This window comes from Stigmatopora argus, chromosome 6 (assembly GCF_051989625.1).
Source record: "Stigmatopora argus isolate UIUO_Sarg chromosome 6, RoL_Sarg_1.0, whole genome shotgun sequence".
Lineage (NCBI taxonomy): Eukaryota > Metazoa > Chordata > Actinopteri > Syngnathiformes > Syngnathidae > Stigmatopora > Stigmatopora argus.
In genome coordinates this window covers 14,074,847-14,097,623 of record NC_135392.1, presented here as the reverse complement: position 1 = coordinate 14,097,623, position 22,777 = coordinate 14,074,847, and the positions used below count along the sequence as shown (strand labels likewise).

General features: G+C 38.3%; 3 protein-coding genes across 13 annotated transcripts in view; 1 reads left to right on the top strand and 2 right to left on the bottom strand.

Moving 5' to 3' along the window:
- LOC144075640 (uncharacterized) overlaps positions 1–6,061 on the bottom strand; it is a 31,171-nt gene extending 25,110 nt beyond the window's left edge. For all 8 annotated transcript variants that reach the window (XM_077602915.1, XM_077602912.1, XM_077602917.1 and 5 more), the window contains exon 1: positions 5,918–6,061. The gene's annotated coding sequence lies outside the window, so the exon portion shown is untranslated. The remainder of the gene's footprint in view (positions 1–5,917) is intronic.
- Positions 5,942–22,470, bottom strand: cdk5rap1 (CDK5 regulatory subunit associated protein 1). Of its 3 annotated transcripts, none has more exons than XM_077602931.1 (14): positions 21,793–22,470; positions 21,620–21,723; positions 21,497–21,531; positions 21,306–21,406; positions 20,724–20,934; positions 20,529–20,653; positions 20,217–20,443; positions 19,990–20,087; positions 19,532–19,587; positions 19,150–19,280; positions 18,917–19,066; positions 18,263–18,403; positions 16,989–17,082; positions 5,942–6,066 (listed from the first exon to the last, which is right to left on the bottom strand). In XM_077602931.1, the coding sequence occupies exons 1-13, from the start codon at positions 22,097–22,099 to the stop codon at positions 16,993–16,995; spliced, it is 1,776 nt and encodes a 591-aa protein (XP_077459057.1). In that variant the 5' UTR covers positions 22,100–22,470; the 3' UTR covers positions 5,942–6,066; positions 16,989–16,992. The 3 variants fall into 3 exon arrangements, with proteins under 3 accessions (XP_077459057.1, XP_077459056.1, XP_077459055.1); XM_077602930.1 differs by lacking the exon at positions 5,942–6,066 and adding an exon at positions 11,083–13,189; XM_077602929.1 differs by lacking the exon at positions 5,942–6,066 and having other exon boundaries at positions 13,709–17,082.
- Positions 11,277–18,008, top strand: LOC144075643 (bactericidal permeability-increasing protein-like). Of its 2 annotated transcripts, XM_077602933.1 has the most exons (16): positions 11,277–11,397; positions 12,949–13,057; positions 13,127–13,241; positions 13,315–13,446; positions 13,524–13,679; positions 13,757–13,820; positions 14,451–14,511; positions 14,914–15,005; positions 15,084–15,260; positions 15,349–15,408; positions 15,489–15,656; positions 15,754–15,821; positions 15,930–15,972; positions 16,049–16,112; positions 16,202–16,278; positions 16,352–18,008. In XM_077602933.1, the coding sequence occupies exons 2-16, from the start codon at positions 12,955–12,957 to the stop codon at positions 16,391–16,393; spliced, it is 1,422 nt and encodes a 473-aa protein (XP_077459059.1). In that variant the 5' UTR covers positions 11,277–11,397; positions 12,949–12,954; the 3' UTR covers positions 16,394–18,008. The 2 variants fall into 2 exon arrangements, with proteins under 2 accessions (XP_077459059.1, XP_077459058.1); XM_077602932.1 differs by having other exon boundaries at positions 16,202–18,008.
- Positions 22,471–22,777: the final 307 nt, after the last annotated feature.

Sequence of the window (22,777 nt, the reverse complement as noted above, 5' to 3'; positions counted from 1 at the left end):
ATGAAAAATAGTCAGAAACTGTTAAGCGTACTGCAAAGAGCAAAAGCAGCTTGATAACAACAGTTGAAGCCTTAACGTATTTTGAAAATCCACAATCCACAAAATTGTTATGATAGCAAAGCACATATTTGCAACATTACGGAACACAATATTTGCTTGAAAATGCCTATATTATTGACAACACTCAAAGTGTATACACAGTAAGTATGCCTTTCACTCAAAGCCGCAACCCTATAAGAGATGATGAATATGGATGGATGATATACATGATAGCAGTGGCGGTTCGTGCATTTTCTCGTAGCGCCTTCAACGAATCAATCCAACCCTCAAAAACTATTTTATGGCTATAAACCCTCTACTGCAGCTACAGCTGCGACATATAAAAAAAATCATCAATAATAAACTCATACAATTGAAATATTATTTAGGAATATAGCCATATTTTACTCACCAAAAATCATTTTTAACTGTACACAATATCCATCCTCCTTCTTTTCTATCGCCATTGAAGCTAATGCTGAAAGTCGAGCCTGTCCTGTCGTATTTCTGGCATACGTTTTTATTCGATTTAGTGCTGAAAATGTTCATTCCCGGTTGTGACAGATTCGCTTGCTTTGGAGTTATCCGACCTTTCTTAATGATGTCCAGCTTTTTTTTCTTGAAAAGTCCGTCTTGAAAATGGCTTTAAATCAACACAACAATATATTTGCTTGTGCATCTCGCTCCAGATACAGTTTGGTAGCTCTGGCTAATCCACTCTATCACTAGCCAATCATAGTTGGTGAAAGCGATGATGTATCCCTACACCTGCGAGAAGGCAATGTGGTGTTGCCAACATGAAATCTGATTGGTTAAAGCAACAGTCTTATCGACGCTTGTTTAATGCAGCAGAGCCCGCAGAACAGATTGTGAAGGCCTTGAGGCAGATTTCTGACCCTGGCAACAAATAATGGCTGAAATGTGATTGGTTAAATGCTTCAATATGAAAACACACATCTGGAAGCAGTGCAACCAGGGGGAAAGCAATGAAAGGAAGCTAACAGGCAATTAGGAATTATTTAATAAGTATTGATGGACAAAATAGAATATATGATTCAGATATTTCTTAGGCCAGCAGAGAAGGCCTTGAAGGCCCTGACGGCCCGTCACTGCATGATAGTAATATAGAGTATAGATAGTAGATTTATCCAAAAAGATTAGGTGAATGAATGGGCAGAAGGCTGAAACAAACTGAGCCAACAAACCATATGACACAATGCCAGCAATGGATATTCAACCTGTTTTACAAGTTCACAACCATGACAGGCTAAACTGGACTGGGAGTAGCTTGTGTGTCATCTGCAGCAAACAAACCTGCCATCAGTCAACACCAATTTGTTTAGTCAGTAATAATTACTACATTAAATCGGAGAACTAACTTGCACTCACTTAAAGGAACCATTAGAGCTGTTAGTTAGTTGAGAGAATTTGAGTGTGCATACAGTATGTATGTCCATTTTCTTTAAATACTAGTACAGTGTTACCTCGTCCTACGACCGCTCGTCATACAAAATTCTCGTCTTACGGCGGAAATTTCGATCGAATAATTCGCCCGTCATGCGATCAAAATTTCGTGACGCGACCAAGCCAGGTCTTTTTTGCATATCTTTCGTGTATAACAATATCTACGAGCACGGAACGATTAATTCAGACGAGTTTCTCATACGACTAGGAAACGCACAACGCGCGGGCAAAAAGAGGGCTTTCTGGGTAATGAAGTATACTCGTGCACACAACACCCATAGGCAATGGCAACCTTTCTCATTATAAAACTTCATTACCCACAATCAATACGTGGGTAAGCTCAACTATTGTATTTCCTGTTATTCTTTCTAAGGAAAGAAGCTCCCGCGATCGTTCTTTAAAGACTATTTCTCGTTGGCAAGTGGTCGTGTGTTATCCTATTTTGAGGACATTTGTGTGCATCATTTTGGGAATATTTTGAAGGCAATACAACAGCAAACAGTCCATCGATAGCGAACGTCAGGGTGGAAAAGATTACAACAAAATTAGAATTCAGTTTTGTGTAAAGTTACATTAAACGTAGGTTTGAGTGTCTGTATATATTAATCCAAGTTAATTTAAATTTGTTTGTTCCGTTTACGAGTGCGTTGTCGTGGGAAAAAAAAAACGAACACCCCCCCCCCAACCACGCCCCCAAACGGCTGTCTCCCGTCGGCGAAATATGCCCAATTTTAGTTAGATTAAACACATTTTATTACTATTAAACCACTAGTTATGTGTTACTTTGTTAATAGATGGCGAATTAGAAGAAATAAAACATTGTTTCCAATCCAATATCCTGTTTTTGGTGTTTTTTCAGAGGGCTGGAACGAATTAATTTGTTTTCCATTCATTCCAATGGAAAACGTCCGCTCGAGTTACGAGAATCTCGTCATACGAGCTCAGTTCCGGAACGGATTAAGCTCGTATCTCGAGGTACCACTGTACTTATTCTCACGAGCATTGCGGGTGGGTTACCTGAAAACCTTCCATGAATTAAGGGCAGAGTAAAACATATTCCAGAAGTGTCTGCCATCATCTTTCACCACAAAAAAGCACTATGTATGAAATGTTACATTACTGTGTGTAAAGAGAATACTAAGTAAGCTTTGAGCATCTATCTGTACACCATAACATTAAAACAGCTAAAAACACAATCAACTCTTCCCTGAGTCTGGAGGTTTGTTAAATGGAGCACTCGAAAAGAGAGACGGCAAATGATGGTTGGTGTACAACAGAAAGGAGAATTGAAGGGGAAAACCTGCTGAGTCAGCATAACCATCAGCTTTTGTTGCTCGGGGTACCGTTTCATACCAGCCCCCACTAAAAATGCTGATGCCATAAAGAAAGAGAATTCATAACTCAATAAAAATAAAAAAGACCATCTTTTCTTGTTGGTCATTAAGGGAACAGACTATGATGGTCACAAAACAGTGAAGGAATACCAATGTTAGAACGGAAGCCTTTATCAATACAGATAGAGAGCTACATCACAAGTAGATGGAAGGGAGGGCGTGGGGGTTATAAATGAACTGTGTGAGTCTCAGCTCCATTAAATTTCAAATTCAAAATCAATTAGAAGACAATATACACTCACCAGGCACTTCATTAGGTAATCCCTTACAATCTAATTAAATCCAATACAAATGCGCTATTAACAAAAAAATAATAATATACTAAATGAAAAATGAAAATGAAAACTTCCTAATTGGAAAGTGATTGAAACTAAAGGAATGGTATTTCATTTCTAATACACAAATTAATTAAATCAAATATGGCACAGCTTTAAAGATTAGCTAAAACTTTGATCAGATTTTGAATCAATCAAGAGTGTTAAGATACTAACTACAAAATGTTTATCACTTGCAATATCTAACAAGAACATTAGAATCCAGGACTCTACTCCATGAGTGCATCCTTGTGCAAAAAAGGAACTTCCTTAACATCATCATTTGAATGGTAAATTTTGTGTTTTGTTTAAACCCGAGTAACACACTTGGATATTCAAACGCAGGAAGAAATGCCAATCATCTTGCAGATTTGTGATGTTTCATACTGTGTTCAGTCATGAAGCCCATTTAGATGCGGAAGAGCATGCAGAAAAGATGGCCGGTGCCAGATTTCTTGGCTGTTAGATGCAAGATTTGAATGGATGCTGACTAAGCAAAGATGATGCAGCAAACAATGTATGTCTGTTTGTGCTGCGTGTTGCTGTCTGACAACAAGACAGTTGGCCAATTAAATTAATCATTTAACAAAGCCACTCAGTAGAGCATGGGCAGGCACCAACGAAGAACAATTGTGCTCTGCATATTAAGGCCCAAGAATGCTGGTGTTTTTTTTCTCATTGCAGTAGACTACAGAACTGTACCAAACAACATTGGAATAAAGGAAAAACTAATCCTTCTGTTCACTTTTCTCTCTTCATGTGGAATAAAATGTGGCTTGTTTTTTTTAAACCTTTATGTCCAAATTTGTGGGTACAGTTTGGGGGATACCTCATTCACGCCAGTGGATGGGGCAGTGCGATAGATGGAAATGTAATTGTGATTTTAATTTTTCCCTCACAATTACAGAACATAATCAAAGTGAAATCATTCACGTGTTCCAATGTGTCAATATGCAAGGTCGTATCTCGCAACAGCACATTGATTGTGCTTGCAGAGGGTGTGTGAGTTATGTTGCCTACCCTGAGAATACTTTAATTACTTAGTGACTTCTTAGGGCAAATTCTTTTTAGCATGAAGAGGATAACAGTAAATAAACACTGCACTGAAGCATAGGAATTCACAGGAATTCATTCATTCATTCATTTTCCATAATGCTTCCCCTTACTAAGGTTGCGAAGGTGATGGAGCCTATTCCAGCCAATTGTGGGGAATTGGTTGCCAGCCAATCACAGGACATAATAAAACAAACAGCCATTCATGCTCACCTTCATACAATTTAGTGCTCAACCATCAATGTTTTGGGATACATGCAGAAACCGGAATGCCCAAAGAAAACCCACGTAGGCCTGGGAAGAACATACAAACTCCATAGAGGAAGGTTAGAACCTACTGGGGATTGAACACTCGATTTCAGAAAATGTGATGCAGATGTACAAGACGTACAATAAAATAATAACAATAATAAGAAGTTTATTCGTTTTTTAAGTGGTGAAAAAGTAATGAATGGTGGCCCGGCATCTGAGTGGTTAGCGTGTGGGGCTTCACAGTGGAGGTCCTGGGTTCAAATCCTGGTCGGTCCATCTGTGTGGAGTTTGCATGCTCTCCCCGGGCCTGTGTGGGTTTTCTCCGGGTACTCCGGTTTCCTTCCACATTCCAAAGACATGCATGGTAGGCTGATTGGACACTCTAAATTCCCTCTAGGTATGAGTGTGAGTGTGAATGGTTGTTTGTCTCTTTGTGCCCTACGATTGGCTGGCCACCAATTCAGGGTGTCCCCCGCCTCTGGCCCGAAGTCAGCCGGGATAAGCTCCAGCACCCCCCCCACGACCCTAGTGAGGATAAAGCGGTTCAGAAAATGAGATGAGACAAGAAAAGTAATGAGCTTTTAAAGCATCATTATACTAAGTCTAGAGCAGAAACTACTCCGTCCACAAAAAAAGATAATTTTCCTATGTTGTAGGAAATAATTATATCTCGATTTTAGAGTCGGAAACCTGTAAAGATGAAAAAAAAACTAAGAAATGTGTTTGCTGACCAAATAAAAGCCCCATGGCAATTATTTGTAAGTCAGATATACAAGCCCGAGCTTGTAGGCCTACAGCAATCCAAATGCAATTTTTTCCACAGTATGCTGCTAGCATGTCCAAGCAGTGCGTGAGATCGCGTTCATGTGGGTGTGTAATTACTGTACAAGTGGGTGTGTTTGACAAGCTTAGGCACACACTCAAACAGCTGATCGGTGCAGCCGCAGGAAACTTGCACATGACAAGCCAAAGCCAAGAGCGAACTGCGCCTTCACCGAGAACCGAGCGGAGCCTGCGAGGTTCCGATCACCCGCATGATGATGTCAACCCAAATCGGCAACCGAGTGGACGCACAAAGACTCTCTTCTAATTCGCGTCTTCTTCCGCCTCCACATCAACTAGCACTCCCACGATGTAATTCTTCCCCCGGTAGAGGTCGGTAAACAAGCCAAGCCAAAGATCCACGCACATTAACGAGGGTCATTTACAAAACTGGAACCATTTTTCCCGTACCGTGCCGTAGAGTCAAAAAGCACACGCGCAACGTGAACGCACAATTGTTGATATCCTATTATGCGGCAATAAGGGAGCTCAACCATTATATTTAAAAGAAACGAGACGGATTATTGAGGACATCCGCGCATTTGGGGAGGAAGGGGAAATAATAAGAATACAGCATACCTGCTTAAGATGACATCAAAGGGGGGTGGCAGGTGGACGTTCCAAACGGGTTAAGTCAATCCTCAGCGTTTATTCCTTCCAGTTTGGGGGAGAAAAAAAATAGGAAAGAAGACGTGCATACGTGCGTCTGTGTTTTGCCGGTGCGAAGCCTAAAGTGAGAGAGTGAGAGAGAGTAAGAGTGCGAGAGAGAGGGTGAGGGAGGGAGGGAGGGAGGGAGAGAGATTGAGAGAGGGGGAGAGAGAGAGAGAGAGAGGGAGAGAGAGAGAGAGAGAGAGAGAGAGAGAGAGAGAGAGAGAGAGAGAGAGAGAGAGAGAGCGAGAGAGAGGGAGAGAGAGAGTTGCATTAATTTTGTTGATTGAATGGAATGCGTAAAACCATGTTTTTGTTTGTTTGTTTCTGTAGGTGGAAGAATTTTCCAGTTACTATTCACAAGATACAAGTCACTTTTATTAGCTAGCGGTGCAAAAACAATGTGATCAGATTTTGCATTTTTGCATTATACTAGGTCAATAGATGGACAACCCTGAATGAGCAGAAATGATAGTTAATTTGGCATCTTCTGTGAAATATTTCTGAAAGGCCACATTAGATGGAAAAAGGTTGCTGCCATTTCGCACTATGTCGTCAGAGCATTCCCCTTGATTGCATCACAGAGTCAAACATCAAACCCATTCAAAATTGATTGGGGGGGGGTTGTTCTTTCAGCACTTAAAGCGACTGGACAGCTGTAATTTTGGGGTTAGACAGATTACTTTGAAAGACAATTTGAGAAAATTATTTCATGCCCTCACATCTTGATCAGGGGCGGCCCGGGGGCACGAGTGGTTAGAGCTTCGGCCTCACAGTGGGGCACCTGGGTTCAAATCCTGGTCGGTCCACCTGTGTGGAGTTTGCATGTTCTCCCCGGCCGGGCCTGCGTGGGTTTTCTCCGGGTACTCCGGGTTCCTCCCACATTCCAAAAACATGCATGGTAGGCTGATTGGACACTCTAAATTCCCCCTAGGTATGAGTATGAGCAAGGATGGTTGTTTTTCTGCTTGTTCCCTGTGATTGGCTGGCCACCAATTCAGGGTGTCCCCCGCCTCTAGCCCAGAGTCAGCTGGGATGGGCTCCAGCACCCCCTGCGACCCTGTGAGGATAAAGCAGTTCAGAAAATGAGATGAGAGAGAGAGAGACATCATCAATTTAGCTCTTTTGATCTCAGAGCTGAATAAAATGTTGAGCAAAAAATGTAGTTCTACATGTATTATATAACAGGAGGTACCAACAAGCAAAAGTTGTTCCGAATTGTAAAGAATTTATGAATTGTATAATACATTTTACATAGTTTAAAAAAAGAAACAGCAGTGCACGTGCTCAAAATACAAACCTTTTAAGAAAATACATGCCAAGTGAAAGGTAAAAGCAAAAGGTAGAATCATCCCTTCATATAACGTGTGCTTTGCTGTTCTGTATTTGTCAAGAATATATATTAATTCATTCATTTTATCAAGCGTTTCTCCTCACAGGGAGTGCAGGGGGTGCTGGAGCCTATCCCAGCTGACTCCGGGAACCTATATATTCATACACTTTTAAATATCAAGCAAAGTTAATTTGATATAACAAACACAAAACAGAGTTTTGATATTGAAAATGGTTGCATTCACCATTAAACTTTATTAAAACTGGAAATACAGAAAAACAGACAAAAACAAATCAATAAAAAAAATTGACAAATATAACAATATTGAGGTCCATTCAGTGCAGTCCAGTCAAGTAATTTCATATTCATAATGTTGATGATCTCCAGTTACATTTGGCTATAAATTCATGTCGTTTTTTAGATGTGATTTTTCCTAAAGCCACAATAACACAATTCTCCACATCAAGATAAAGTTTGGCATGTATGATAAAGTAGGTCCAGATACAGATTCCCAAGGGATCACCAAGTATTCCGAGGACATGGCCAGTATCCTGTCTTCCTTTTTGATGGTTTTGTTGCACTTTGCAGTTATCTGCTGACCCAGGCAGGCCCATTTCCTTTTTTCCATTTGTTCCACCAGTACATGAACTTTCCTCTGGTGATTGAAATGTGCTGCAGCTACAACATGAAATGTGTTATCTCCCTTTTATTTGGAAAAAAGGAAAGACACCTTTCAATTGTATTATTCAAGCGATGGGATGTGGCATGATTTAATATTTTAATTGTATTTTAAAGAAAACATGAAACTATTTTAAATATGCCTTTTAAGAGACACAACCAAAGAGACTATTTAAAAACATGTTTGGCCTCAGAAATATCTGAATCACAGACTGATGTTAATTATATTTTGTCCATGAATACTTATTAAATAATTCCAAATTGTCTGTTAGCTTCCTTTCATTGCTTTCCCCTGGTTGCACTGCTTCCACGTGTGTTTTCATATTCAAGTATTTAACCAATCAGATTTCAGCCATTATTTGTTGCCAGGGTCCAAAATCTGCCTCAAGGCCTTCACAATCAGTTCTGCAGGCTCTGCTGCATTAAACAAGCATCGATTAGACTGTTGCTTTAACCAATCAGAATTCGATTTGGTGACACCAAGGCCTTCTCGCAGGCGTAGGGATACGTCATCGCTTTCACCAACTATGATTGCCTAGTGATAGAGTGGACTAGCCAGAGCTACCAAACTGTATCTGGAGCAAGCTACACAAGCAAATATATTGTTGTGTTGATTTAATAGCGGTTTTGTCAACCCGCAATGGCTGAAGGAGGAGAAGAAATTGATTTGTTTGCAGATATACTGTCGAAGCCATTTTCAAGACTGACTTTTCAAGAAAAAAAGCTGGACATCATTAAGAAAGGTCGGACAACTCCAACGCAAGCAAGCCTGTCACAACCTGGAACAAACATTTTCAGCACTGAATCAAATAAAAACGTATGCCAGAAATACGACAGCACAGGCATTTCAGCATTAGCTTCGATGGCGATAGTAAAGAAGGAGGAAAGAAAGCAGGATGGATATTGTGCACAGGTAAAAAAGATTTTTGGTTAATAAAATATGGCTATATTCCTAAATAATATTTCAATTGTATGAGGTTATTATTGATGATTTTTATGTGTCGCAGCTGTAGCTGCAGTAGAGGTTTTATAGCCATAAAATAGTTTTTGAGGGTTGGATTGATTCCGACAGCTGAAGGCGTCAGTAGGAAATTCACGGACCGCCACTGTTTAAAACATCAGAAGACCAAGAACAGAGTACAGACGCTCCCCTACTTACGAACGAGTTAGGTTCCGAGCGATTGTTCATAAGTTGAATTTGTTTGTACGTTGATTCAGTGCTATATTTTGTATTATAATTTATGTTTAAGGCCTATATAAGTATATTGAAGGTTTATATAAGTGCATTTGTATGTTTAAGACTTGTATAAGTAACACGCATTGCTTTGTACTGAAAAAAAAAAAAATTAATAAAATGGAGAGAATATGTACAGTACTGTATAGAGAGATTTATGTATTAGAAACTGGCCGAAAGAAGCGATCTAACGACGATTGCACAGTTTTCTTCTTTTTTTCATCATAAATGATGCGGTAGCACTGTATGGCATCATTCAATTGATTTGCAAACTTTGTGCAACGTTCAATATTTGGGTCCTGCTGCTCGATCTTTCTGTTTATAAATGGTACTGACGGTCGAACGATTCAAGTTGTATGACCGTGCAACGCTCACCACTCTCACGCGCATCAAGCTTCGTTATTATTGCCACTCGTTTCAAATGAAATGGCTTGCCTCTTCCTTGCAACTCCCTCACTAGAAGCATTTTGCTTTTCACCAACCATATTGAATAATGGCTGCACGAGATATTTCATGATAAAAATGAAAAAGGTTCTTTGCGCACTGGCGATACGTCACACACTTACGCAACTTACGTAACTTACGCAACAAAATCGAACTTACGAACATTTTTCGACATAAACGCAATTTGCAGACATGTTCGTATGTACCGTTGTTCGTAAGTCGTATGTTCATAAGTAGGGGAGCGTCTGTATGTTGGTTTTTCCCAAGTGCTATAAATTAGGCTTTAAAAGTTTCTTTGTTTGTAGTTTAAGAAAAACTACAATCTCAGATTATAAAGGGTCGTAGTTAAAAGAGGAAAACGGCCACGTTAAACCGCAAAGGTAAATTGTGATGATTGCTGAAGGCAAAGAGATTCCTCACAGCCATATAACATGCCGTGACTTCTTGACCTATGACCTTTTTGCCTCCCCAAAACACCACGGCCTCTGAATACGAACACGAGCAATATACCTGGCCCCTGAGATGGCAGAGACACCACCACCGTAAATGTCAAATTTGTCACAAGATGGTATTTAAACTAGACAGGAAATTGGTGACATCAAGCACTGACATTTTATCACTTTACCTGGTGGGATACAGAATTTTCTAAAAAGGTTTTTTTTCTAAAGAATAAAAAAATCAATCAAATGCAGATCTTTTTAGTTTTCGGGTAATTTAGAGCTTCAATTCATTGGTCTCTAGATGTCACTATTTTGCTACTTTTGTCCGTTTCCACTTCACTTTAAAAGCCAGAACAGTTAGGAGCCAATAGTACAGTAAATCAAAGAATTACCAGCATTTAAAAAGAAAATGACTAAACCATTAATATATGTGTTACCACACCATAGTACACATGGACTGACTTAATAGCCTGTTTTATTCTAATCCATTTAATCTTAAACATTTATATATTTAGCAAAACCTACATCAGGGCAAAACCCTCACTTTAATTTACTTAAAACCTACAGTATTATATATATATATAATCAGGTATAAGACATGTCATATTAAATGGCCATTATATAAAACTAGTTGTCAATTGAATACATGAAATGTATTTTAACTATGGTCACTGTTTCACAATTTAGGATATACGAAGATTTTGAAACAAAGGCTTTTCATTTACGACTGAGTCACACAGCACTTGCCTAACGTTAACATGTTGGGTGTTCAAAAAAAGGCAGCGTCAATATTGACACTTATAGATAGCAATAGATTTATGAATGGCACTAACAGCAGAAGGGGTTTTCACTTGTTTTGAACAGTTAAGTCCTAAAAAATAAAAAAAATAAAAATAAAAAAAATCTTAGGTACTCTAGGGCTACCAATCCAACTTCTTGAAGGCTACACATGATTTATATGGTTTAATGTTGTAAAAATGTCCATTATTTATTTCTATTCTATATACATAATTATTTTGTATATAACATATTACCACATTGAAATTTCACAAGTTCCCCAAAAAAATGCGAATTTGAGCTTCTTTGGTGAAACATTACACAATAATGTAAAATACAATGTTTCATATTGTTTGGCACATTTGGGATATTCCCCTTTTCAACTCTAGTTGCTGATTGAGTAAGTGAATTATAAAGGCAAGCTCACCAGGCTTCCACTTTCAGTCTCTTGTTGCAAGTCACCAAGGCAAGAGAAGCTACGTGGCGCAATTAACGGCTAATACCAGTAAGTGTATAATTAATATTGGTCCTCTGATACTGCAATATAAATACAGACCTATTAAATTAACTGTAGTAATTGTAATGATAGCATGGACAATTATATGCAATTTATATGCCTTTTACTATAATACAAACATTATTCTGTCTGTCTGTTCTAGTAGATTTTTGTAAATTGGACAGCAAATATCTTCATTTAAGGGCTTCCTCAGCTTGAACATTTATTATTACTTGTGAACCGAAAATGCATTGTACATTACTGGAAAATTGTCTGCGCTTTTGAAAATTTTACTGCAACTGTTTTACTCATGTTTCCTCTTAATATTGTATCATTGTACTTAATGTTCTAGCAAATATAACGTGTGGTTCTTTGTTCCCTTTTGTTAAGTTCCGAATTGAAATAGGATGTGGACTCCGGTCTGAACTAATTAAATAAAAATGCAAGACTGCTGACCTAATGGACAGCATGTGGTTTGTCAGTCAAATTAAATTTGATTTTTTTTTGCCCCCTCAAATTTGAGTTGCTATGTGGGATTCCTTTCTCATCTATCTACATCTCAACTGTTTTCTAAAGGACACATTCTGATAAACTCTTCTGTTGGATCATTTTTGATTGTGATGCTTTAGAAGTGGCTGGTGATTGATGCCATTTGAATACAAAATTAAGGTCGACTAGAATTCCCATTAAAAAGTTAGCATGTACATATAATGATTACAATTTTAGTAAAGGCTACCACAACAAAACTACATCCTTTGTCCAACGTTCTGAAACTTTCTCATTCAAATAAAAAGGTGAAAAGTTAAAACTTGTCACCATGAGTATACATTACAGACTCAAGAAGTTTTAGACTGAAGTGTAGTAAAACGTCTGACAGAACAAAGTGTTTTATGTTGTTTCTTAATTTATATTTGTGACAAAATGAGACGTTTATCTAAAGAGGCCCGGGGCATAAGCAAGCCAAATTTTCAATGCTGCCAAATAAGGGTTTATGAATGTATGTATTTATTGAATAGGTTTCATTTTTCAGCCTAAGAATGTGCTAGGGCAGGGGTAGGGAACCTATGGCTCGGGAGCCACATGTGGCTCTTTTGATGGTTGCATATGGCTCTGAGCTAAAATATGGAAACCGGTGGTGAGAGAGCAGAGTCCCGAACGCACCAATAGGAACGTCACGGCGGCAGTGGCATTGACTTGTTTTTTTTCATTAGTCTTCTGCATCTATTCTCTCATTGATACTCATTGATATTCATTGATTAGCAACAGCATAACAATGTTGTCAAAAGAATTCAAAGACTTTTTGTACTTTAAAAGTGGTAAAATGACTAAAAAATTGGCACTTTTTTATGTATTTTGACTTTTAAATCTTGAGTATAGCTCTCAAGGAATAACATTTGAAAATAGGAATTGTTTATGGCTCTCTCTTTCAAAAAGGTTCCCGACCCCTGTGCTAGGGTTATGCAATGTAGGAGTTGACCTGAGAATCTTTGTGTGCGATAAGAGTAGCAACCAGCTGCTCTGAGTCATTTTCTATCTCACTTGACATTCTCTCTCTAAAAGGTAAACATGTGCCTGTGGTATATCCTGTTGTTGATTGCCTTCACTCATGCGACCTCAAGCACCAGTTCTGGAGTAAAAGTAAAAGTGACAGATAATGGCATTGAATATGGTATGGATGGTAGATATAACAAATGCTGACAAAGCGCCAAGTTTCTTGAACCAATATTTTCCCTGTTAGGCAGGCAACTTGGGATGACTTCCATCCAGCAGAAACTCAAAAGCATAACAATCCCAGATATATCTGGAAAGCAGAGAGTGTCCGTCATCGGCAAGGTCGAGTACAGATTCTCAAAGTAAGACAACCTAATGATCTGCACTAGATGTTCTATTATTGTTTGATCTCAATTAGCATGTTATTTCCTCCAGTATGCAAACAGTGGCTGTGGGATTACCTACCTCTGCTGTGGATCTAATCCCTGGGTCTGGTGTCAGACTGTCTATTAGTAATGCCTTTATAAGTATGAAGGGTAACTGGAGGGTCAAATTCCGCAGAATATTGTGAGTTAGGCACGGTGTCCCTCATACAGAAAACACTAGTTTTGCCTGTAACCAATGTCTTTTATTCCACTGAACAGAAGAGACAGTGGGTCCTTTGACTTGAGTGTGAAACAACTATCCATCAAGACAGGCATTGCAGTGAAAAGTGATGAAAGTGGGCGACCTCAAGTCAATACTTTTGACTGTGCAGCTACTGTTGGTAGCGTTAGCATCAAATTCCATGGTGGAGCCAGGTGAAATAAGCACTTCTATGCACTACTGATCGGAAGAAAAGCCTTTCTCCTTTCTCATGGTGTCTCTTTTATTTCAGCTGGCTGTACAATCTTTTCAAAAAAATCATCAGCAAGGCATTGCAAAATGCGCTGGAAAAGAAGGTGAGGACTTCAGCATCCTTGACCATCACCCTTGCATTATCATTAATCATACTTTACGAGAAGAAATTTAATGTAAATAAGTGAACTTATTTATTCCTGACTTTTTTCCTATCTATACAAAAAGTAGTCTGGTTCTTGAGCTCTAATTATACAGAGAAAATAGGCATGCCCACCATGTATTAATTAACACTGCTAAGGGAGACTGGTGACCTGGAGAGAGAGTATGCCCACTAATTTTGGGGTAAAATATTCATTCATTCATCCTGTGAAGCCCTAATCCTCACAAGGGTCGCGGGGGTGCTGGAGCCTATCCTAGCTAACATTGGTCAGGAGGTTGCCAGACAATCGGAGTGGGGTGAAATCATGTTAAAACCCAAATTTCAGTTGACCACAAACTAAGGGATGTGTGATTCAATATAGATTAAGTTCAACGTGTGATTTCTCGCAGTAGTGGTCTTAAGCAAAAAGGTGAGGAAAATAATTCTTAACACCCCACGTAATCAGGCAGAATATTTTTTTAAGAGACTATAATAACAATTTGTCCTTTGCTAACTTTGTTTACATGATGCTGTTGAAATGAAATAAATTGAAAAAATTGAATAAAAATCTAATAAATGGACTTATTTTCAGATTTGCCCACTGGTGACTAATGCTGTGTCTGATTTGAACCCTCAGTTGAAAACACTCAATGGTAAGCAAGCATCTCAAATAATGTCATGTGATTATCAGAATCTATTCAGTACAGCAGTCCGAGACTATTTCACATATAATTCAGGGTAAGAAAAACATACAAAGTGTAAGGTTGTGTGAAGGATTATTTTGGGTCGTACTCCAAGCAGGAATCTATTGGCGTTGCCCAATTCATTCTGCATTATGTAAATGATTTATTGCATTTGCTTGGAGTTTTAGTGACAGGCATTTTTCTTGCAAACTGTTACTTGAAGAACTATACACTCGTGCTTGTCTATCAGAAAGTACACAAACTAGGAAGCTATATTACAAAACGATTGCTATTTTTAATCACACCATCCAGGCCTCACTAACTGTAATTTCATGTATGGTATATTTTTATTTTCTTCTTTCCTTCCTGCAGTCTTAGCAAAAGTGGACAAGTATGCCGAGATTGAATATTCAATGGTCTCTGCACCTGAAATATCAAGCTCTTCCCTAAGTTTGAGTTTGAAGGTAAAACCACATCTAAAGGTTGAAGTTGATTTAAAGTCTGAGTTGGGTACTAGATTAGAACTGCTCTCTCGTGTCCAGGGGCAATTCTACAACATTGAAAAGCACCAGGAAACTCCATTCCCCGCAGCGAACTTCTCTTTGCCACCTCAGAACAATAAAATGTTGTATACTGGTGTGTCTGCCTTCACTGCCAACTCTGCAGCTTTTGTCTACAACACAGCTGGAGCCTTGAGTTTGTACATTACTGATGATATGGTAGGTCACAATATCCTCATTTCAACTGTGTTTACTTTCAATCCATCATGATGGCCAATAACAACATATTCCTGCTCCGTTGCCACAGATCCCTCAAAGCTCTCCAATCAGGCTGAACACCAGAACTTTTGGAGTTTTCATCCCCCAGGTGACAGGAGCTAAATCCTGCAAAACTATGAACTTGTAGGGCAATTTGATTTGACGATAAATATTGCTATGAACTTTCAGATTGCAAAATCTTTTCCGGGTTTATTGATGAAACTGCTGGTAAAGACGGTGAAAAATCCAATCATCACGTTGGAGCCAAACAACGCTACAATTCAAGCCTCCAGCACAGTGTCAGCTTATGCAATCCAATCCAATGGCACTCTTTCACCGCTATTTGTCCTGAACATGGCACGTTAAATAGCTTTTACACACTTTATGATGAAATATTCAATTCATTTTGGTTGCTCGTTTAGTAAAAAAAAATGTGTTAATTGTTCCATGACAGGAGACCAGTGTCAGTGCCCGCGTGTTTGTCACTGGCATGAGGGTAGCTGGAACTGTCATCCTGAACAAGTGAGTTTGAAAAAAATTAATTACTCTTCATTCTAAGAGAAAGATGGTGGGGTCAAAAGTTCCTTCCGAGGATGAACGTCACAGTCTAATTTTGCATAATTTGCACAGAATGGACCTGACCCTGGGCACAAGTTATGTGGGAGACTTTCGAGTAAGAATTCAATTGAGACAGAAATTGCAGCTATTAGTTAGCAATGAAAGGAAATAACCTGAATTTTAATCTCTAGGTCAGATCACTTGATAACATCCTGAGCGTGGTCCTAAAATTGGTTGTCATACCTACACTGAATGGTAAGTTGTTAGCACGTTTCACTATTATTTATTTACTAGATGTATATTTTCTTGTCAAATGTAACATAAATGCACTAATTGCATCCTAGTTCAACTTGCAAAGGGATACCCTCTACCCACCCTTGGGAAGATGAAGCTTGTTAACACTGATCTTCAGATCCTTAAGGTCAGAAAACGTACATTTTCAAGAAATAATGATGGTATGTTCTGTTTTAAATGTTAGTTTTTTTCTCCTCTAGGACTACTTGCTGATTGGGACAGATGTTCAGTTTACAGGTTGATGGATCAGAAGCCAAAACTATTTTTCTCTATGCCAGTGCATACTACTACAAAGGAACAATCATAGCAGCTAAAGTAAAGCACACCTCCAGTCATGGTTTCAACTCAATATTACAGCTCAACATTTGTGATAGTTTGTGTATGTCTTTCTAGCTTGAATAATTATATGTAAATGTCATTCTTTTTTTTTCCTTCGGCAGCCTTTTTTTCTTTTGCAAAATGGTGTCATCCAAAAATTGTGCAGGTCAATCTGTACTTTATAACACGGGATGTGTTATCTATTTTAACAACATGCTAAATAAAATGACCCTTTAACACAACTGTTAAAACTTAAAATAACACCAACCAATTTTTTTCTACCCAGTATTTAAATTGATGAACTCAACAATTCAAAATGTCTAATGACAATAACTTACCATACATAATGTGTACAGGAGAAGTTGTGTTCATTTTTTTCATCAACACAAATACAGTGATGGAGAGACTAAAATGACGAAAATATATTTCGGACATAATTATACTTTGTTTGATTCCTGAGATGTTAACAGTGTCAATCAACATCGCATACCAATCAAGGATGGGTAGGAAAATTTTTACCACACTAATTGTTGGACAACAATGCCGACTGCATCATAGGATGTCTGTGAGACAAGGCTTGACCTCGTAGACTCTGAGAATTGGCTGACAAAATCTATATAAGAGAAAACATGGACAGCATTACTCATAATACACTTAAAAATAGACCTGTAGCAATATCGTTTGGTTTTCCACAAATAGTAATGATATGGAGGCCCCCAATCTAATGGTGACAGTACTTTAAATTGTATTTTATTTAAATTTATTAGCCAATTATTTCCTCCTAAATAGAAGTAGTTGTGTTAAGACAAAAAAATTATCAGTAGAAAACCAATAATGTTGTTGCACACACTGACACTTTTAGGACAATATTCACAAAGTAAAGGAAGAGACAAACCTGGAAATAAACATTTTTGCCCAGATATTACTCATCAGATACTCACATCGTCACTCTTATAAATATTGAACATTTTTACAAAAATGCTGAGGGAGGGAAAATACGGTCATACCTCTATTTACGAATGCCTCTAGGTATGCAGTTTTCAGGTTACTAAAGCATTTTATATGCAAATTAGTGCCTTGAGATACGAAAAAGATCCAAGTTACGAAATCCCCCAAAAAGTAAATGCATTTCCTTATCCGTTATTTTATTTTGAAAAAATTGTTGCGGATGCTTTGAATCTCATTTTGGAACCTGGCTACACTCGACTGGGCTCTCATTGTCTGTCTCACAACAACCACTATCCATGTTTCAAGATTCTCTCTTACATACCTGTCAACCTCGGCTAAATGTTCCCCTTATTAATGATTGCAATTCCACTTAGTAAGCGAGAAAAAACGTATAAATGCAACGCGGTACATATTTACACATACATACACATAAGGCACACGTAAATGTTTAAAATGTAATACAAAGTGGACGGCTTTCTGACGACATCGGGTCATAGCGAAATGTGCGTGCGCATATCATGCTTCAACACGGATAGATTTTGAATGCTTTTTAATCATTTTAAGACATTAATAAATAATTTTCTTATCATTTTCTATCATTTTTGTGTGTTTCTCACATCTTTCATACAAAATTGAGAGACTTTGACCAATTTTAAAGGGTTTGGTTGTGAGGACCGTCGAACGAATTAGAGAATTTACATTTAAAGTACTGCTCTACTTACGAAATTTTCAAGTTACGAAAAAAGTTCTGGAACCAATTAATATATAATTAATAAATAGAGCCAGGAAGTATCATCTACCTCAATGGATCAATGTGTCTAAACACTTAAGCTTCAAATCCATACCTTCACAAACACGAAATCCCCAGCCATTATTGAAGTCATGTTGGACTCAACAGAAGGAACAGCATCATCCTTTCTGGGAAAGATGACCCTCATATTGCTATCTGTTCTTCCACACAGCTCTTTGGCAGATCTCTTACTCTCCTGTACAAAAAAAAGAATGAGCTGTAAGCATTGTTGCTTGGTAAGGTTACGCCAACCCAGTACAACATGTGCATTTTCTACGGAGCGTGATTTTTGTAACACGTTCGTTCCAAATCAATTCATAGATTTCCGTGACTATCTGAAGGCTTTGCGGATAAAAAACTGAGCTATCGCCAGGATGATAAGTTTGTCATGCAGCACTTTCTTTTGAACTTGTATCATTTCAAAGGCTCAAGCTCAAAGTCTATATGCAGAATGTTTTAAAACCTGGAAAAATCAGAAGTCGACCAATATCCTTGAACTCCCCTTGTAAAACCCAATTCATGCTAACGGTCAAATTGTGTATTTTTCTACCTCTGTTTTAGCGTTCTAATCAACCACACTGACATGGAATAGTGGATAAGTGTTTTTTATAAGATGACAAAGGCATAAAGCCAGGAGTGGCATCTAAAGATTGGCAGATGCTCGCTTTTGGGATGGGAAGATATGCGATAGGAATACAGTACTACAGACCCCTTCCACCAGGACGAGTTGTGTGCTTCCAATGAGAGTAGCGTTGACTCTTGCAGCTTCCTTTCTGAACACATTAATACACTCTTCAAGCCTACGTTGCTTTACATCCGCTGGAACATCATCTTTAAGGGAATGGAACGCATGAGTTTTCTAGGTTGGACAAAAAAAAGACCTCAAAAACATGTCCATGTTGGAATGAAGTATTGGGACAGGATGTTTTGTGAATTATTCACCTTCCTCATACTGTAGGCAAAAAGGAACCCGATGTTGTAGCCCACTTCTCTTAAGAGAGATAAGGTCTGCTGGTGATCTTCCTCAGTCTCACCACAAAAGCCTGAGATGAAGTCACTGCTGAGACTTACATCTGAACATACACATTTGAAAACACAACAACGCGAGAGAAAGGTAAATACAGAACCTACAAAAGTATATAGAATCTCTCTAATGAGCCCCTCATGTAATGTTATAGACAATCAATTGCCACAAGCTGTAGGTGATATTCAATACCTAAGTGTGTACCAGTTGTTATTTCTTTACAATGAAAATAATGCTCAGGTTAATTAACAATACATAGGCACCAATAGATCAGTAAATTACGTCATAAACTTAGCCTACCTTTAATGATACTTCTGATGTTTTGCACCAATTCCAGGTATGTCTCTCTTGTATACCTAAAATTAATGATTTAAAAGTTAGTTTTATATAAACAAATGTGAACCCCATAGCTTAATTTCTGCACAGATGAAATGTGATCAGATTTTCATCTGAATTACAAAATTGCAACAGACAAATATGCATTTGGTAACACTATTTCTAGTATATATGTAATACATTTTCTAATAGCATTATTGTGCATTCTTTATGGGACGATTATAAATGTAGAAAAAGTGGTGCAAAGGTGATGCAAAAAGACAATGACCTAAATATCAGAAGTAAAAGAACAATTGTAAAGCTTCAACAGTAAAGTGAAAGTACTCATTGTAGACTGTTTTTCATTTATTATTCTATTGTGGTGAGAAATCAGATCACAATACCCAACTGATGGACAAACTTTGGAGATTTCTGTTGCTTACCCACGTCGCATAGCTTTCAAGACCCGGCTGCTACCACTTTGAGCTGGAAGATGGATCTGATTACAAATATTTTTTCTCTCTGCAATCAGATGCAAAACCTGCGTATGCATGGACGATCACACAAGCACAGATGATAAAAGTCATCAATCATAAGTCAAATGGCCACTGATTTGAAGTATACTTGAATGTGTTTTCAGACGAGAAATTTTATTAAAATGCTCATTTACCTCATCAGGGAAGTCTTTAGGATGAGGTGATGTGAATCTTATCCTCATGTTGGGATCAACCTGTGACACTTTGTCCAACAGGTCAGAGAAACGCAAGCCGCCCAATTTTGGGCGGTATACAGTCTTAAAGCCACGGCTCAGCTTGGTTGAATTGGCACCACAGAATTGTTCTTCAGATGTATCTCTATAACTGTTTACATTCTGACCGAGTAATGTCACTTCCTTCACTCCCTGAAAGCATAAGAACCACACGTGAAAAGTTGAAGTATATTTTCACTTCCTTTCAGTCCAATGTTAACTACTACTTCTCACTTGCCTGATCGGAAAGAATCCGAACTTCCTCAAGAATAGAGCTGGCAGGTCGACTCCTTTCGCGTCCCCGTGTGAAGGGAACAATGCAGTAACTGCACATATTGTCACAACCCCGCATGATAGATCTGCAAAAGATAATTGGATCATATAATGTGAATGAGTGCAAAAACTGGGAATATTTCCTTTAAAACGTACATAAAGGCACTGTGTCCTTGAGGAGAGTGGTGGACAGGCATGATGTCAGCGTAGGTCTCTTCCAATGAAAGCAGAACATTGCTTGCCTGTTGACCTCCCTCAGCCAAAGACAACAGACGGGGAAGATCCCGGTAGGCATCTGGCCCAGCGAGGACATCCACAAGCTTTTCTCGTTCCAAAAGCTCTTTCTTCAGTCTCTCTGCCATGCAACCTGGATAAACACACACACGTCAGGTTGAAAGGGGCTTTGTAGTCCACGTGCAAGTTTATTCCTGATAATAATTCATCCTTGCTTATCCTCACCATAACCCTCTAACCGAGATCCTTCATTCCCTAAAACTATGTAATGACACTTCTTTGAGATTGTTGCAAGGAGATCGAAAAGAAAACCTACAACTTTTAGCGTATACTGAGCATTGCAAACCCACACAAAAGTTTTTTCTCATTATTTCAGTTCAGGTCCACCAGTAGGAGCCATACACCCGTTGTTTAGACCTATTATTAAATTATGTACTAGATAACGTATCCAGTTGGAAAGTGAATGTTAAATATTAAAGAAGTTGTATATATATAATACAATACCTAAGATGCCAATCTTCATCGGTGTCCGACTTCTAAGGCGCTTGTTTTTCATGGCAGTCAATTGTTGTAGTCTGTTCCAGATTGTCTGCTCAGCTTTTTCTCTGTTACATTGAAATCGATTCAAATGAAAAACCTCTTAACAAGCATCATGTGAACATTTCCAACACATTTAATAATTTTGTATGGAATACCTTATGGAGCATGTTACAAGAAGGACCACATCAGCCTGGAGATAAAGACGGCATAATTTTATGATGAGGAAAACTATTACCAATGGTATCAAAGGTATTAAAATTGTGAGGAAACAATAACACCTCGCTTAGAAATGATGTACGTTCATATCCACTCCTCTGCAAAATGGACCAGGCAATATCCGTGTCGTTTACATTCATTTGACATCCATAGGTTTCAAAATAAACTGTAACAAGACAGATTACTGGTTTACATCTCTACCAAATCGACCAAAATTATAATTAAAAATAGTTACCCTTTCGCGATTTCCCCAGCTCCGAGTGTGCAGAAAGATAGGCATGATTGTCCTCTATTTCTACATCTGAAACAGTTGTTTTATGACTACCAGGGAGTCCACGGATAAAGTCATGAAAACTTGGACCAGATGATATTTGTTTCTTGAAATGATTTGATGCTGTTCGCGTTTCTTTTGTACTAACTACACTGCTTGAATTACAACACAACCTGACAGGTGTGAAACATTTGGTGGAGAAAAATAAACGAGTTAAATTGTGAAACTGTTTCATGATTATTTTTAAGTCTACCTTATAAAATGCCTTCATATGAATGCCAGACAATGAAATTCGTACATAAGTGGTTGATTATCATTCTCATATTGCTCGGTCTGCTCAGAAATTGTAGCATGCGTTAACAAATGTCACTTAAACCGTGTACCGCTTGCCCAAATGTCAAGAGTACAACCTTCTCTTTCACAATGTCGTCAGGCATATTCGCAAAAGTGCGCGTCCAAAATGCTGTATTCACCAATCCAGATTAATATAATATCCAGTAAAACAGTGGAATAAATCTCACTTTACACATGGGTTGATCTGGAAATGTCGATAGGTATGTATTTTTCTAAATAAAGCCTTTTTATCTTGGATGTTGAGCTAGTATAAACGATCGCGGAAATACATAATAGATAACGCTCTTGTAGTCGGCTTGTCCGTCAGACAAATGTTTCCTTCTGCAGTCCATCTAAAATTACGTTCCGTCGAGTAAAGTGTTGCAGTACTTCGTAGTTCTGTAGACGTTTTTTTTAATTGCCACCAACAAACATATCTTCACCGTATTAAGTTGCAAAATAATATGATTTAATAATAAGATAAACTGTAAGTAAATGAGGGACCAATTTGACCCTTTGATGCACAACATAAGTGCACCCTTTCTAATGTACAACATGGTTCAAAGATGACCCACATTCATTTCCCAGTCTATCTTTCATTCAATCCTTTTCTGAA

Bases quoted from the DNA above. Each gene is read 5' to 3' on its own strand.
- LOC144075643 (XM_077602932.1), top strand. From the start codon at position 12,955: ATGTGCCTGTGGTATATCCTGTTGTTGATTGCCTTCACTCATGCGACC. The intron at 14,512-14,913 runs GTAAGCAAGCAT...TCCTTCCTGCAG, and splicing joins TCAGTTGAAAACACTCAATG to TCTTAGCAAAAGTGGACAAG. The intron at 15,409-15,488 runs GTGACAGGAGCT...ATGAACTTTCAG, and splicing joins TTGGAGTTTTCATCCCCCAG to ATTGCAAAATCTTTTCCGGG.
- cdk5rap1 (XM_077602931.1), bottom strand. From the start codon at position 22,099: ATGAAGGCATTTTATAAGGTAGACTTAAAAATAATCATGAAACAGTTT. The intron at 21,724-21,792 runs GTAACTATTTTT...GTCTTGTTACAG, and splicing joins GCTGGGGAAATCGCGAAAGG to TTTATTTTGAAACCTATGGA. The intron at 20,935-21,305 runs GTATTGTATTAT...GTGTTTATCCAG, and splicing joins GATGAAGATTGGCATCTTAG to GTTGCATGGCAGAGAGACTG.